The sequence below is a fragment of the Globicephala melas genome, chromosome 10 (genome assembly GCF_963455315.2).
Source record: "Globicephala melas chromosome 10, mGloMel1.2, whole genome shotgun sequence".
In the NCBI taxonomy this organism is placed as follows: Eukaryota; Metazoa; Chordata; class Mammalia; order Artiodactyla; family Delphinidae; genus Globicephala; species Globicephala melas.
In genome coordinates, this window is record NC_083323.1 from 3,213,112 (window position 1) to 3,228,208 (window position 15,097).

Genomic DNA, 15,097 nt, shown 5'->3' on the forward strand with positions numbered 1-15,097 from the left:
TCCTATCACAAGTTCATCACTAAAGAGATGTTGCCTATAAGCTTAAATTATACATAGTGGCCCATCTCTGGGAACCCTGCCTCCCAGGTAATGAGCATTAAACTAAAATACCTCTGTTTAGCTCACAGGAAACCTGCCCAGGCCCACCTGTGAATGACTGCAGGAGGAAGAAATGAACACATCCTCTCTGGGGGCTGACGGGAACCAGGAAGTGTTTCACTTTACCCTCTCCCCTTTTCGTATAAAAGGAGCCTGGGGCTTCCCTGGTGGCACAGTGGTTGAGAGTCCGCCTGCTGGTGCAGGGGATGCGGGTTCGTGCCCCGGTCCGGCAAGATCCCACATGCCGCGGAGCGGCTGGGCCCGTGAGCCATGGCCGCTGAGCCTGCGCGTCCGGAGCCTGTGCTCCACAACGGGAGAGGCCACAGCAGTGGAGGCCCGTGTACCGCAAAAAAAAAAAAGGAGCCTGAATTCTAAGTCAGGCAAGATGGTTCTTTGGGGGCACAAGCCCACCATCCTCTTGGTCTGCTGGATTTGGGAATAAAGTCGTTATTCCCTGTCCCAACAGCTCGCCTCTCGATGTTGGCCGGTCGTGCAGTGGGCAGTACAAGCTTAGACCCGGGAACAGTCCCACTCCAGCGTCTCCGTGAACCGACCCGCTCTGCGGGTTTATAACCTGGAACTGCAACCCATGCCGGCCGCGCTGTGCTGAAGCAGGAAGTGCGGAGGACAAGCTGGATCAGAGGAGAGCAGGGGGCGAGCCTGCAGCCTCGTGAAGCAGTGGCCAGGGAACCATGAGACAGAGGGGGTCCCGGAGAAGGGAGCCAGGGTGGAAGAGGAGGGGGCCAGGCCTCCACGCCCTCCCCTCCCTGTGGCCAGGCTGCCCAAACGGCCATCCATGCTCAGAGCTACTGACAAACGGGGATTTACTGGGAACAGGAGGGGAGCTGGGGCACGCAGGAGACTCCAGACTGGGTTCCCTGTGTTCCTGGGCAGGTGTCCAGGCCTCCGGACCAGGACATTCCCTGAACCGGCCGGGGGTCCTGAAGAGGCAGCTCACACAGGAAGCACTAACAGACGGGCTCCCACCAGAGCCTGGGCCCAGGTGTGCTACCGAGGACTCGTGGGCCTGACGGACACCGCGTCGCTCAGCCACAGGTGGGCCTGGGGTCTGAGTGGCCGGCAGGGCTGTCTGGGGTGCCGTGCTTGGTACCATTTGAGGTACCATCTGAGGATATTGATACTGCACAGCCACTGGCTGTGTGATCTTCCCAACATAGTCACCGCTAGAATAGGACAGGTATTTAGGTATAAATGGGCTGCCAGCTGCCTGCAGGGAAAGACGGCTGGCAACACGGGCGCAGGTGTTCCAGGTGGCGGGGAATTTTACCTTCTTCCCGTCACACCACATGTGGAACATGAGTGCCTGTGACGTGCACGGGACGTGGGAAACAGACTGACAACACAGCGCACGGCAGTGATGTTCTAAACATTAAGGGGAAGGCAGAGGGCAGACAGCTATCAGGGCCTCCCAGCCGGGCCCACCCACAGCTCCGGGTAGGTGGGGAGTGAGCGGTGGCCTCATCAGAAGAAAGGGCCCTTGCGCTCCTAGTAACTGTGGATTCTTCCAAATGTTTTGGAACAACCTCCGCTGATGTTTAACGGTCAGGGGAACAAGTCTGGAGTGGAGTGTGCCTGGAGGGCTTTCCCAGAATCTAATCACCCCGCTGGCCACAACCCGAGGCCGCAGGACAGATGATGAAGCCCATGGGCGGGGGGTGCCAGGGCCACACGTCAGGGCCGGGCTGGGCACAGGAGGCAGTCACCAGGGTCTGTGTAGTTCCCACACGGGGTGCCCCGGCCAAACCCCCAACCAACATCGTGGGCAGTGCAGCACAGGAGGATGACACGCACCCTCCGGCCCCCTCAACGCAGCCGGGAGGGCGGAGGAGCCGTGGGAGGCGCCGCTGAGAGCAAACCCAAGGGTGGGCCCCGGGCAGGGCCTGACCAGAAGCCAGTGGAGGTCAAAGGCAGTTTCTCCATGTTGCTTTCGGACCGATAACTGGACATGGCCTTCGCCTTGAGTAAGCTTAAACCAAGGCGATTTCCCAGGAATTTTCTTAAAAAGCAAAACAGAGGTTTGTATGAACTACCACGTTTTAATCCTGCAGATCCAGAGAGTGTGTGTGTGTGTGTGTGTGCGTGCGTGCGTGCGTGCGTGCGTGCGCGCGCGTGCGCCCAGGTGTGAAGGTGGCACTCCACACAGTTGCCCACCTTGGACGGCCCACAGCGACCCCAGATGGGCACCAGGATAAGAAGGAAAGAGGAGGTCCCTTGCCTGGAACCTGTTTCTCCCTGTTCCTCTCCTCCCTCAGGTCTCAGCTTCCAGAAGGTTCCTAAACCCCATGGTCCCCAGGACCCTCAGCTTCTACTTCCTCGGTCCGGGCCTGGATGTTCCTTCCCTGTAATCCCCAGTTGGTCCCCAAGCAGACCCGTGAGAAACAGATCTGTCTGCAGCCTCAGAACCTATCGGGGGCCAGGCACCCAAAGGGGCTTTGGTGAAAGGACGAGGATGAAACCCCCGGAGTGGGCTGGGGGTGGCGGGAGGGTGGAAGGCAGAAGACATGGACCCTGCAGAGGGAGCTGGCACACGGGGTCCTCTCAGGCCGAGCGCCGCCCGCCGCCACCAGGGCAAGCGTGGGCTCTGGTAAAGCCGCACATGAACACAAACTGCATCAGACAGAAGCGCGTCAGTGCGGGTGACGGCACTGTGACACGCCATGCAGGCCAGGCCCGGCCGGCCAGGGGGCTGAGAACACAGCCCACACCCGGCCAAGCACCTGGATCTCCAGAGTCGTCCCAGGTCGGGCCACTGGCTGCACCGCTTTGCGTTATCAAATGTAACTGAATCTTTGAACGTCTACAGATTTTCACATAAGGTTTAACATCAGGGAAAGTACTGCTTGAAGCCGTGGTCCGATTTCTGGTCCAGGGAGGGGTGCCGGCCTTGTAGCCCGGCAAAGCAAGTGACACCCTGCCCCAACACGGGGCCCCCGCGGGGAGCCCCAGAGAACTGCAGAATGGGTCACGCTGACCTGTGGGACAGGCAGATGGCCTTCGTTCAGGGGCACCGGAAAGCCCACGGAGCTGTCCTAACACCCGGCAGAGCAGGAAACTAAAGGACCTTCTCCCCCAGGGAACCAAGTGCCAGCCGTTCCCTGGGGCTGAGAACCAGCTGCTGAGACCCAGAGGAGGCCAGCGCGAAGCACAGCAGGTTCGGCCTTTCCAGCAGCTGAAGCCCGCGCGGCGCGGTACCTGGAGCGGGGCTCTCCTCAGAGCCCCACCGTAGTGACGACACTCCGCAACGACAATGACGCCAGGCCACCCCACGGAAAAGCCAGCTCTGACTGGGGTGTCCCAAGCTGGAGACAGCTGTGCGCTCAGGCCAGGGGGGCCTGGACCAAGGGATGCGGGGCCAGAGGCCAGGCTGGTGAGGGGGAGGGATGGAGACTTCGGCGGCCTCAGCTCCCAGGCCTTGTCCGCCAGGCCGCCGGCCTGGACTGTACACAGGGACAGGGAGCCCTGGGGGGTTTTATCAGGATGGGAAGAACACAGCTCTTCGGACTTGCAAATATCCCCCTGCAGCGACCCGCTCCTTGCTGGCGGTACCATGAGGCAGGGGCCGAGCTCGCGTGGGCAGAGGTGGGAGTCCGCACCACCCCCTCCGGAAGCTGGGGCGGCCTCTGGCAGCCCCAGGATGGAGGGACCCTGCTGGGAGGAGGTGACTGGCCAAGGAAGGCTGACCCCGAGGGTGCTGTCAGGGGCTCGGGGCGGGGGAGTGTCCGAGTGGGCAGTGGGGCGGGTCTCAGGGTCCTGGGGGCGACTGCTGGCCAAGACCTGGGGCGACGTCAGGTGGTTCTGGGGGCTCTGCGTCCCTCTTCAGCCCTGCCCGGCCAGACCTCCCAGGGCTCAGCTGAGACTCCCCCCCCTCCTGGTTTCCAGATGCAGGCCCCGAGGCACAGGAAGGCAGCCGCTTTCCCAGGATCGCAGCTCGCCGCGGGCACGGGCAGGACTCAGCCCAGAAAGTCGGGGCCAGGCCCACCATCACCACTCACCCACGCACCCTCCTGATGCCCTGGGTCCGGCAGGGGCTGGGAGGGCGGCGGTGGCCGCTCATGGGGACTGGCCACCTCAGGGTATGAGCTGGGTCTTGGCTCAGGGGACCGCTACCCCCCGAGAGGGCAACGCTACCTGGGTGACAGTGTTACCTGGCTCTCCCCTCCTCCCATCTGGCCTTGGGCTCCTCACCTGGCCCTCCCCCCTCCTCACCTGGCCCTCCCCCCTCCTCACCTGCTACCCCCCCTCACCTGGCCTTCAGCACTTCCTGGACCTTCTGCTCCAGCTCCATCCGCCGCTGCCGCTCCCGGTCCAGCTCCTGCCGCAGCATCTCCGCGTTGGTTTCCTCTCGCAGCTTCCGGAGCTCCTCCTCTGTGAGGGGAGAGAAGCCCAGGTGAGTGTCATGTGGTCCATTCTGCCCCCCAGGCAGAGGTGCCGAGAGAGGGCTGGTCTGCAAAGCGCTCAGACAACTGGCAACAGCAGCTCTCTTGCTCCTTCCTGGGGGGCACACCCGCAGGAGTCTATCAACCGGGGCTCCTCTTACACAGTCAGGGCAAGATCTGGGGCAAAGCAAGGGTGAGAGTGTCTTGACTAAATAAAACCCATTCAAGATAGACACACCAAAGGCATTTCACCAAACCACCTCCACGGGGGCAGGACACCCCGAGGAAGGGATGCTGGCGGCACCTGGTCACTCCACAGACACACGTGCAGCAGGTACCGTTCTGGGAGGTCTCGGCCGCAGAGCAAAGCCCACGTGAGGGGCAGAGAGCTCCGCCACCTGGCTGCCGACCACCTGAGAACCGTGCGGCGGGACGGTGAGGGGTACAGTGGCAGGGTGAGCGGGTGCTCGAGAGAAGCCGCAGCAAGGTGTGTCTGAGTCAGAACCTGGATGAACAGAAGGTCGCGGGCCGGCAGGGTAGGGGTGCGGGGGAGAGCGTGGGGTGCAGAGGGAGCAGCCTTGGTGAGGCCAAGGCGGGAGGGGCCATGGGCTGGGGGGAGGGGTCACAGATGAGATGCGGGCTGGGCGTCAGAGCCCGGAAAGCCAGAATGAGGACCCGACATTTATTCCAGGTGTTGATGGAAGCCAGTGCCAGGTAGCTGTTGTTCTAACTGAGAGTGTGGGGTGGGCTGAGGAATGGCCCCAAGGACGGGCCATCCTAACCTTGGAAGCTGTGACTAAGCACCTTACACGGACAAAGGGACCCTGCGGAAGTGATAAGGACCTTGAGATGGGTGTGTATCCTGGATTACGTGCATGGGACCAATGTCATCACAATGATGGAAACTCAGGAGAAAGCAGGAGGGTCAGGGGTCAGAGAGAGGAGACAGGAGGGTGCTGTCCCGCTGCCTGTGAAGAGCCAGGGGCACGGGCAGCGTCTAGAGCTGGAAGAGTCAAGGACACAGTCTCCCCCGGAGCCTCCAGAAGGAAGACGGCTCTGCCCGCACCTTGGCTTGAGCTCTGTGACACTCATTTCAGGCCTCTGGCCTCTGAGCTGTAAGAGAATAAAGAGGCTACTTTAAGCCCCCAGTCTGTGGGAATCTGTCGCAGAGGCGACAGGAACCTCGTACACACGTGGCTGCACACGCCCTAAGTGGACGTCGCTCTGCATTTCTGCACGACCGGACACCGCACGACGACACCACACAACACAAGAGATCCGTGAGCAGCCATCCAGCTCACACTCCTGAGGACGGGTCTCCTCCCACCTCCAGGCCGGAGCTGCAGTGAAGACACAGACCCTCTGGGCCTCTGGACCCAGGGCGGCCTGAGCTTAGTAAGGAAGGGGGGCCTCAGAGAGCACCGTGGACAGGGAGGTGATCAGGACCATGGACGGCCACCCCTCTGACGGCTGGGCCCAAAGAGCAGAAGGAGAAGGGTGTGCAAGAAGGTTCCAGAACCCGCTGTGCATACAGTCTAGTCCTGCACTTTTCGTGTCTCCCACAAAGCACCCCAGCTACCTCTACTGAAGACGTGAGTTATGCATCGATGAAGAGGCCCAGTCCAGCCTGACACAAGTCTTGCAGTTTCATGGAAGACACAGATGCTCCTAAGTCTGGTCCAGGGAGGGGATTCCGGCTCTCCTCCTACCTGGGCACTGACGGTGGGGTAGGGGGCCTAGCCAGGCTGCAGGGACGATGGGAGCAAAGAGCCCAAGGGGGGTGGGGCTAAGGAAAGACCCAGCCTCCTCCCACCATGGGAGAACATGCGTGCACCGCCCGCCGTGCACGTGCCCGGGCAGTGCCGCCGTGCAGGAGGCCCAAGGTCACAAGCAGAGGCAGACGGGAGCTGGTCCTGCTGCAGGCCCAGACCAGAGCCCCCGGCAGTGGGAAGCATGACGCGCTGACTCGAGAGTGAGGGCTCACGTCGGCAGCCACGTGGATGCAACTAGAGATGATCGTGTAAGTGAAGTGAATCAGAGAAGGACAAATAACCTGCGACATCACTTATATGTGGAATCTAGAATATGATACAAATGAACCAATCTCAGAAACAGACTCAGGGACATAGAGAACAGTCTGGTAGTTGCCAAGGGGAAGGGGGTGCCTGGGGGAAGGATGTAGTGGGAGTTTGGGGTTAGCAGATGTAAGCTATTATATACAGAATGGATAAACAACAGGGTCGCACTGTAAAGCACAGGGAACTATGGGATACTTATATCAATATCCTGGGATAAACCATGATGGAAAAGAATATAAAAAAGAATGTACATATAACTGAATCACTTTGCTGTACAGCAGTAATTAACACAACATTGTAAATCAACGATAAATTAAAAAATTTTTAAAGTTAGGGCTCAGGGGCTTCCCTGGTGGCACAGTGGTTGAGCGTCCGCCTGCCGATGCAGGGGACGCGGTTAGTGCCCCGGTCCGGGAAGATCCCACATGCCGCGGAGCGGCTGGGCCCGTGAGCCATGGCCGCTGAGCCTGCGCGTCCGGAGCCTGTGCTCCGCAACGGGAGGGGCCACAACAGTGAGAGGCCCGCGTACTGCAAAAATAGATAGATAAATAGATGAATAGATAGATATATATATAAGTTAGCGCTCAGCACTGGGCCTTGGTGTCAGTCTACACCGCGCACCTGAGAGCCCCGAGCACTTGCTGCGTGAGTGAGTGAAGGGGTTCTGCTCTCCGCCCCCGCCCCCCAGAAGTGAGCACAGCCCAGCTACAACCAGGACCCTTGTCCTCCAGGTGGGGAGCTCCTTCGCCATCCCGCAAAGCCCCTCCCCACTCGGTCGCCCCACAGACATCTGGGGAATGACAGGTAGCTGCAGGCAACTTCTCCAGGATCCCGCCCCAAGGCCTTTGTACGATGTAATTACTGCAAATGCAATCAAGTCCACCTGGAAACCTTAGGTCACTTCCCTCAGGCCTAAGGCTCCTGCAGATACGAGACCCAAATCACGTCAGAAATCACCTTTTCTTGTTTCTAAACCGGTACATGGTGGGCTCGTTCTCATCACAGCCCCACGATGACACAGTCCTCATCCCTCTGCCCACCTCCTGCATTTCCTGGACGTGAGCCCTCACTCCTCAGCGTTCTCAAAGGTGTGACCCTGGAGGAGCCACCGCCCACCCGGGACAGGCAGGCCCCAGACTCACGGAGGGCAGAGGACCTGGCGCCACGAAGAGGCACACGAGGCCGCCGCCACCCCCCTCGATCGGCTCCACCGGGGCCCACGTACAAATGGGACAGTGGTGCAGCAGGGACACAGCCACAGCAGCCGCAGCGCGTGCCGTGGCCCAGCTACAAAGCCATGTGGAGTCACATCCTCAACAGACACCCATTCCCCACGCGACAGCATGTCGAGGGCCGAGACCAGAGATCGGCCCCTCCGCGGGCAGCTGCTTTGGGCCAACGATCCCGCTTCCGCTTTTCTGCAAACAGCTAAAGCCGCAAAACAAACCTGACGGCCTGGGCCAGGCTGGACCAGAGCAGCTCAGAGCCCGCATCGGCCGCTCCACCAGTGAGCACTGGGCAGCCTCGTGTACCAGGCACGCTCCGGACACTCGTGATAAAGAAGTGACCCAAACAGAGAGCCGCCCTCGGCGGGGGGCGGGGGCAGGTTGGGCCGTAGGAACAGCCCTGGTCAGTGAGCCTGAGCTGAGGGCAGACGTGAGCAGGGCTGCGGAGAAGGATCGAGCCCCGTGCACCCGAGGGGGGAGCGTCCAGGCAGCAGGGGGAGCGCCTGCCAGAGCCCCCGGGATGGTCCCGGGCAAAGCACCACACGGGCTCCCACGGGGCGGGGCTGTGCTCGCCCACCTGCAGCTCAGCCTGCGGTCAGTATGCTTTCCCCCCACCCCCATCCCTCGGTGACAATGACAACAGCCTACACTGGTGAGGCGCTGGCTCCTGAGCGCCCTCTGCAGGGTGTAACTCAGCAGCAGCTGCGACCACAGGGCCTGCCCGACCCTGCAGGTGCCTCCCGCTCTGGCCCCGGGAGCTCCAGCAGGTGGGCCTCTGTGCCCGGTCCGCGGCGTCCACAGCGCGGGAGCACTCGGGGAGCGTCAGCCGGCGGCAGGATGAACCCCGGATGCCCAGCCCATGGCCCCGACCAGCCATGTCCAAGCGGGGCCTTTCCAACAGCCTCAGGGAAAACAGACCGAGCAGCACCCCCCCGCCCCCCCGCCGGGACAGAGGAACGTCAACTCTGACAGCAGTGACAGAGGAACGACCCTCCCCGGGCCCGGGAGGTCGGCAGACTTCCGAGCCAGCACCAAGACGGCCCAGGGTCAGGGTCACCGGCCTACTGGGTGGGACCGAGGCTGGTGTACGTGCAGCGGCGGGCTCCAGGGTCTGGCTGAGGGTCAGCTCACTGCTCCCTCTACCCAGAAGTCAGCCCCATCCATGTGTGGCGTGTGGCAGCCATGGTCCGGGTGGTGGGTCACAGACCACCCCAATCGTGGGGCTGACAGGCTGCAATGGAAATTCCCTCAGGAGAAGCCTCACTTGGGCAAGTCCCAAAAGGCATTCCTGAGACCTCAGAATGTGACCAACTAACTCACCAAAATCAGGGGCGTGGACTGGAGCCCGGGGAGGCCAGGATCCACTGCCCTCGCTGCCGGTCCAGTGAGACCCTCGCGGGCCTGGAGCCTGCTTTCTGGACAGGATGGGGCTCAGAGGGACCCAGCAGGTTCCTCTCCTGTCCTGGCCACCTCACCGAGCCCAAGACCCCGAAATTCAGGCCAAGGTCAGTACGACAGCCCCAGGTCCCAGAAACAGACGGGCTGGCAGAGCGGCCGCCGTCTACACGGCGGCTACCCCGCCCCGTGCAGGCAGAGCCATGGGGAGACCCTGCTGCCTCTTGGGGGCGTCCAGGGTGGGGGCAGGAAGGACAGGCGCCAGCCCCACCTCCCACCTGGAGAGCTCAGGACTCGCCCGATTCTGCCCCTAACGAGGGGCAGATACTTAGGTTTGCTGAGTGCCGGGATCCACGTGCTCGGTAAATATTTGGAGTCCTCGGGGCCTCCCGCGCTGCCTGGGCATGTGGCTCAGCATTCTTCAGGGCCCTGTGGCCCCTCCCACCCCCTGGGAGAAAACCCTCCAGACAAGGGGGCTGAGAGGACACCACACCAAGCCCGCAGGGAGCCATCCCACCAGGCTCCTGTCAGCCACGGCCTCCTCCAGAGACCCCCCTTCAGTCCTGGGGTGAAGCAGCGCGGCCCTTGCGCCGCCTAGTTTCCCTGAGGACCACGGCCCCCCAACCCGCTGGACTTGGTGCCTCCCAGGGGCACAGAAGAGACTCTGTATAGGGACGGCACAAAGCGGGGGACCGGGGGGAGGGGGAGCCCCTGCCTAGGGCCTGGGGGACATTTCCAGCCGGGGCCAGGCAATGAGTGAAGAGCAGAGACCCCTCCCTGCTCCAGGGCTGCGGGAAGCCAGGCCTCAGACCCCCAGCCCCAAGAGGGCCATGCCCCCACCCCTCTCAGTCTGGCTTATTTACAGCAGAGGGGCCCTGTGCCAGGTGCGGATGGGCAGGGCCCTCACCCTCACGTGTCGGGTTTCTTCCTCCAAGCACCCCCAAACCCACCCGCTCTCATCTCGGCTCGCACCCTGCTTCCTAACTGGCACCCCAGCTCTCCTCACACCCTCCACAGTCTGGCTCCAAACAGCAGTCAGAGGCTCCTCTAAAGTGTAAGTCAGAACCTGACACTGTCCTGCCCAAACTGGCCACACAGGGAGTCCTTCCAGCCCGAGGCCACACCCCACTCCCCGCTTCAACGCCCTCTGATCTTGCTCTGACCTTTGCTCTTTGGGTTTGAGCCACAGGAGCCTTCTCTCAGGTGCCCAAATGCCTCCACAGTCAGACCCACCCCAGGACCTTTGCACGTGCTGGTGCCCCCCGACCTCAGTGCTGGCTCAAGTGCCATTTTCCCCCAGAGAGACGCCCCTGACCCCCCTCCCATCTTATGTGGTGACACAGCTCCACAGGGAGGGGCTCAGCAAACATGACCCCCGGTAAGCACGCCACATTCCTAAGTCACATTCAGCTGCAGGATGCCCCAACTCAGGCCCCAGAGAGAGGACCCCATCTGATTACTGTCTGTGACGGCCCAGGACGCAGCCTGGCTCAAGGGGAAGCCAGGACAGATGCGGTGAATGGACTCTGGGCAGTGGGGACAGCACAGCAAGTTCTCAGCAAGTGAACTGCAGGACGCATGCACCAGGCTGGTCGAGAACCAGGCAGAGAGGACACCAGTGGGCGGGGAGGGCCACGGTGGGAATTCAGCAAACAGTGCCAAGAGTGAGTGGCCGCCACCAGCATCTGAGGGCCGTCTGCATCCTGCACGCCAGGCCCGCGGGCCCCAAACCTCGGGCCTCAGCCTCCCCCCGCCTCGCACTGGGGTTCCCGCGGACCCTGGCCCTGAGGACTCAAGGGCATTCAGAGTCCCCACCTGTCATGTAATTGCACACAGAGCACCTGCTGGGAGGTGGCGGGGGGCACTCAGACGATCGGGGGTCCAGAGCCCTGACACGTAATCCGCTCAGGAGCCCCAGCCCCCGCGGGGACCTCCACTCCGCCCCACACCAGGTCAGCCTGCTCGTGCGGAGAAGCCACTGCCTGCACACAACTCCGTGAGCAAATGCTCGCTGTGCAAGTATGACGCACCAGGCTCTGTCAAAGCGGGGACGCTGCCGTGACCGAGCACCCACACCCTGCCCGGAGGGGGCATCTGGTGGTGCCCCAGGCACCTCGCCTGCGTGAACTGACGCCAGGGCCACCCAGGGGCAGCGTCCTGCTGGACCCTGGACCCTTGGGAGGCGGGTCTCCTGTCCTGACGCAGGCGGGGCCCTGGGGCCCCCTTCTGAGAGGACGTGCTCCCACCGGCAGTGGGAGAGCCTGGGCCCTGGAGCCACGTGGAGACCCCCTGCCCTCCTGAGCGCCCGCGGAGCACTGCTTAGCCTCCTCCCGCGGGACCCACTTCGGAGGCCTCCACGGAGGGCCTGGCTCACAGCAGGTGCTCGGGTGAAGCTCCCGGGGAGCCCCCGCAGAGACCTGCCCCCTGAGCTCCGGCGGCTGGCCCTCCGCAGTAGTGAGAGTGTGTCCCCGGGGGAGCCGCCCCGGGCTCGGCCGGCTGGGCAGAGGCTCCCACCGCCCCTCGAGGACAGGCGTGGGCGGACTCGCAGGCCGGGGAGCTTCACGGGGGGGAAACAGAGGCGAGGGGCTTCCCGCCACCGCAGCCTCGCTCCCGGGAGCCAAGGTCGGGGTGCCGGGTGCCTTCCCATCCGCTCCTCTGATCCCCAACACCCACACACACTCCTGTCACCTCTGTGGACCCGAAGGTCAAGGCAGCCCCAGATGCCTCCTCACGCACAGCATCACCAGCAGGAAACCACATTTTCTTTCTCAACGCCCCCGATCTCCCTTCCCCACGCCACTCACCTGCGAGGGGTCAAGTGCAGCTGGTTCCCCCCATGTGGAGACGGCCAGCCAGGCCGCTGTGCACACGTGTGGACACGCAGCTCCCGCCCTAAGCTCCCGGCATGCTCCTCGCCGGCTTGCAAGCGTGTCTGGGACTCCAGTCCTGGAGGCAAGGGGGCCTCGGGCCATGTCCTCTTAACCTGGGCTCCTGACAAAGCCCCCTCAGCCCTGCCCTTCCCACGGGCACCATCCCCCCTCAAGCTGCCCCTTGCTCTCCTGGGCCTTCCCGGGGGGGGGGGGGGGGGGGGGGGCGGGCGCTCTGTGGGGCCGAGACCAGCGGGCTCCTCCCTCCTCCCAGCCGCACCCCCCCCCCCCCCCCCCCCCCCGCCGCAAGCCAGTGAGGGGACGCGGCCCCGCAGACGAGGACGCTTGGGTACAGCCTGGCAAATCCACTCGTCCCAATTCACAGCAAACGTAGGAAGCCTTCCCGCCTCTTCCAGGTGCCCCCTCTCCTGGGGGCACAAAGACAGCTAAATAAATAAAACCCATCAGCATTCTGATCATTGCTCTCCTACAAGCCTTTCCCTGAGCCAATGGCTCCCCCGAGGCCACGCAACTCTCCTTACGCCTGCAACGATGATTAGACCCCACGACGACGGTTGATATTACGGGTCTGCTCCCTCCGGCAACATATTTAGGTCAACTGCAGTGCAGAGCACAGCTGGCTACTCGCACAGGACAAAGACGATACAAACCCCTGCAATCAATTTTCCTCCTCCTCTCGGATAGAGAAGAAACAGGAGGCCAGCTTCCCGCCAGGCAGAAAGCGCTGAGCTGCTCACTCAGAAGGCGGCCTTGTCTTGGGCAGCCGCCCAGCGGGACCCCTGTCCCCACGGGCCATCAGGGCCCATGGCAGCTGGCTCTCCTCGGGCTGCCCTCCAAGCTTAGAGCCCAGCTCGTGGCCTCTTCCGCAGTGGCCTGGCCTTCTGGCCGCCGGCCCCGGATACCACCTGTGGCAGCAAAGGGCTCCCCTCGTGCCCCTGCTCTGTCAGTCGGGGGCCGGGAGGGTCTCCTGCAGGTGGGGACAGGGGTGCAACGTCACACACAGGGCCCCCCCCCCACCACGTTGATTTCCTACTGCTGCTGTAATAAGTGACCACAGACGGAGCGGAAGAGTGTGCCCTCTCACAGCTCTGGAGGTCAGAGTCTGAAATGGGCCTCGAGCGGCTCGAGTCCAGGTGTGGGCAGGGCTGGCTCCAGGAGAAAGTCCACTTCCTGGCCCCTTCTGCTTCTAGAGGCACCCACATTCCTTGGCCGCTGACCCCTCACCATCAGGGACATCACCCCGACCTCTGATTCCACTGTCAACTCTCCTCCTCTTTCTCTGACCGCACCCCCCCCCCGCCTCCCTCTCACAAGGACCCTTGTGACGACACTGGGTCCACCTGGATTAACCCAGGCCCATCTCCGCATCTCAGATCCTTAACTCAACCACGTCTGCAAAGCCCCTCTGGCCCCACAAGGTGACACAGTCACAGGCTCTGGGGGATAGGATGAGGACATTGTGGGGAGCCACGACCCTGCCCACCACACTTCCCCTGAGACGATGCTCTTGGGCCAAGGAGGCTGAGCTGGCTCTGGGAGGGGGGACCATCCCCTCCCTTTCCACCAAGCCCAGAGAGGGTCTTCCCGCCCCCAGAGACCCCGCGGGCCGTAAGAAGAGTCCTCCTTTAGCAGGTCAAGTGGCCCCTGGGGAGCGCTGGGGGTCCTGGCTGGCCCCCTCCCTCCCACCTCTCTGCTCCTCGCCTCTGGCCGTGCCCCGAATGCCCCCACTGACGACGCTTCCACTGCCTTGGCCAAACTCTCACAGTGAGCAGTGCCAGCACAGAGCGTCCTGGCGTCACACCTGCCACTAGCCCGTGACCTTCCGCAAGCGCGTCCTGACACAGGCCCACTCTCGGGCCACTCTCCTGAGCCTCTCTGCACCTCTGCAGCCACGCAGGTGGGCCAGGAAAGGTAGCTTCATACCTGCCGGCAGCTAAGTCACAGGCCGGGGTCCCAGGAGTAGAAGCCACAGCCCGGCCAGGCGGGAAGGGCCTGGGCACCAGCAGCCACAGGGTCCACCTTGGTCACAGGGCACAGCTCCCAGCCCGATGATGCTCTCCTTTTCAAGACCTGCTGCCGGCTCTGTGGCATCTGCTGACCCGGCAGATGGCCGGGGCCGGCCAGGGCATGGGAAGGAAGCCTGCAGGAGGCCAGGGGAGCCAGAATACCTGCCCAGGATAGGACTCAGAACCCCCGAACCTTCTAAGATGGGAGGGCACGCCCGGGAGAGAGACGTCTGCACCGTAATTCGTCAATTCCCTCACTGGGCCCCCGCTCAGCAGGACGCCCACGTGAGCGAAGCCCGGCAGCCAGGCGCACGGCCCCGAAGGGAAACCAGGGCCAGCTCCGCGGAGGCGCAGCCTGCCCCCACCCACCTCCCACAGAGCAGGCAGGCAGCAGAGTGTAACAGGGAGAAGGGGGAGGCCCGGGGTGCTCTGGGAGCCCAGAGGGACCCTCACACAGGTGTCCAACGTGACTTTCTAAAGCTTGGCTTCTGTATCCAAAGTGCCCCCTTCACACAGCCCAGAGCATACTCTAATAGGAGTTTTCAGGGACCCCAACCGGCGTGCTGAGAAACCAGCGCTTTCAAAGGGAGAGGCAAAATGAGTTACAGGCGTGGAGCCCCGCACACAGGAGAGTTCTTGCAGCACTCACCCGCCAGGATGGCCGGCCCACCCACGCGGTCCAGCCTTCATGCCTCCCCAAGCCTACAAGGAAAAGGGCAGGGATAGCACCTGACCAGCGATTCCAGGTGCACCCCTATCGGCCCACGGCCACCCTGACTGGCTCAGGGAGACAGAGGGGACGCCTGGGCTCGTGCCCACCCATGCCCAGGCAGCAGGGCCATAGCCCAGCTCCCAGGGAAGCCACCAGGAGGAAGGAACACAGCTCTGAGGCTATTTTTAAACCTGTAAAAGTAGAACTCTCAAGCAAGAGTCCTCTTGGCACACAACTCAACAGGCCGAGCCACAGCCAAAAATAAAAATCAAGTGATAATCCTTAAATAAAACTCC

General features: G+C 62.7%; 1 protein-coding gene across 6 annotated transcripts in view; it reads right to left on the reverse strand.

The window, feature by feature from the left end:
* GRAMD4 (GRAM domain containing 4) overlaps positions 1–15,097 on the reverse strand; it is a 77,197-nt gene that overhangs the window by 16,824 nt on the left and 45,276 nt on the right. For 5 of the 6 annotated variants that reach the window (XM_030855598.2, XM_070046379.1, XM_030855602.2 and 2 more), the window contains one exon: positions 4,365–4,485. In XM_030855598.2, coding sequence (XP_030711458.1) covers positions 4,365–4,485 — 121 coding nt within the window. Of the gene's footprint in view, positions 1–4,364; positions 4,486–14,006; positions 14,370–15,097 lie in introns of those variants that run through there. The other variant, XM_060305522.1, reaches the window with a different exon arrangement.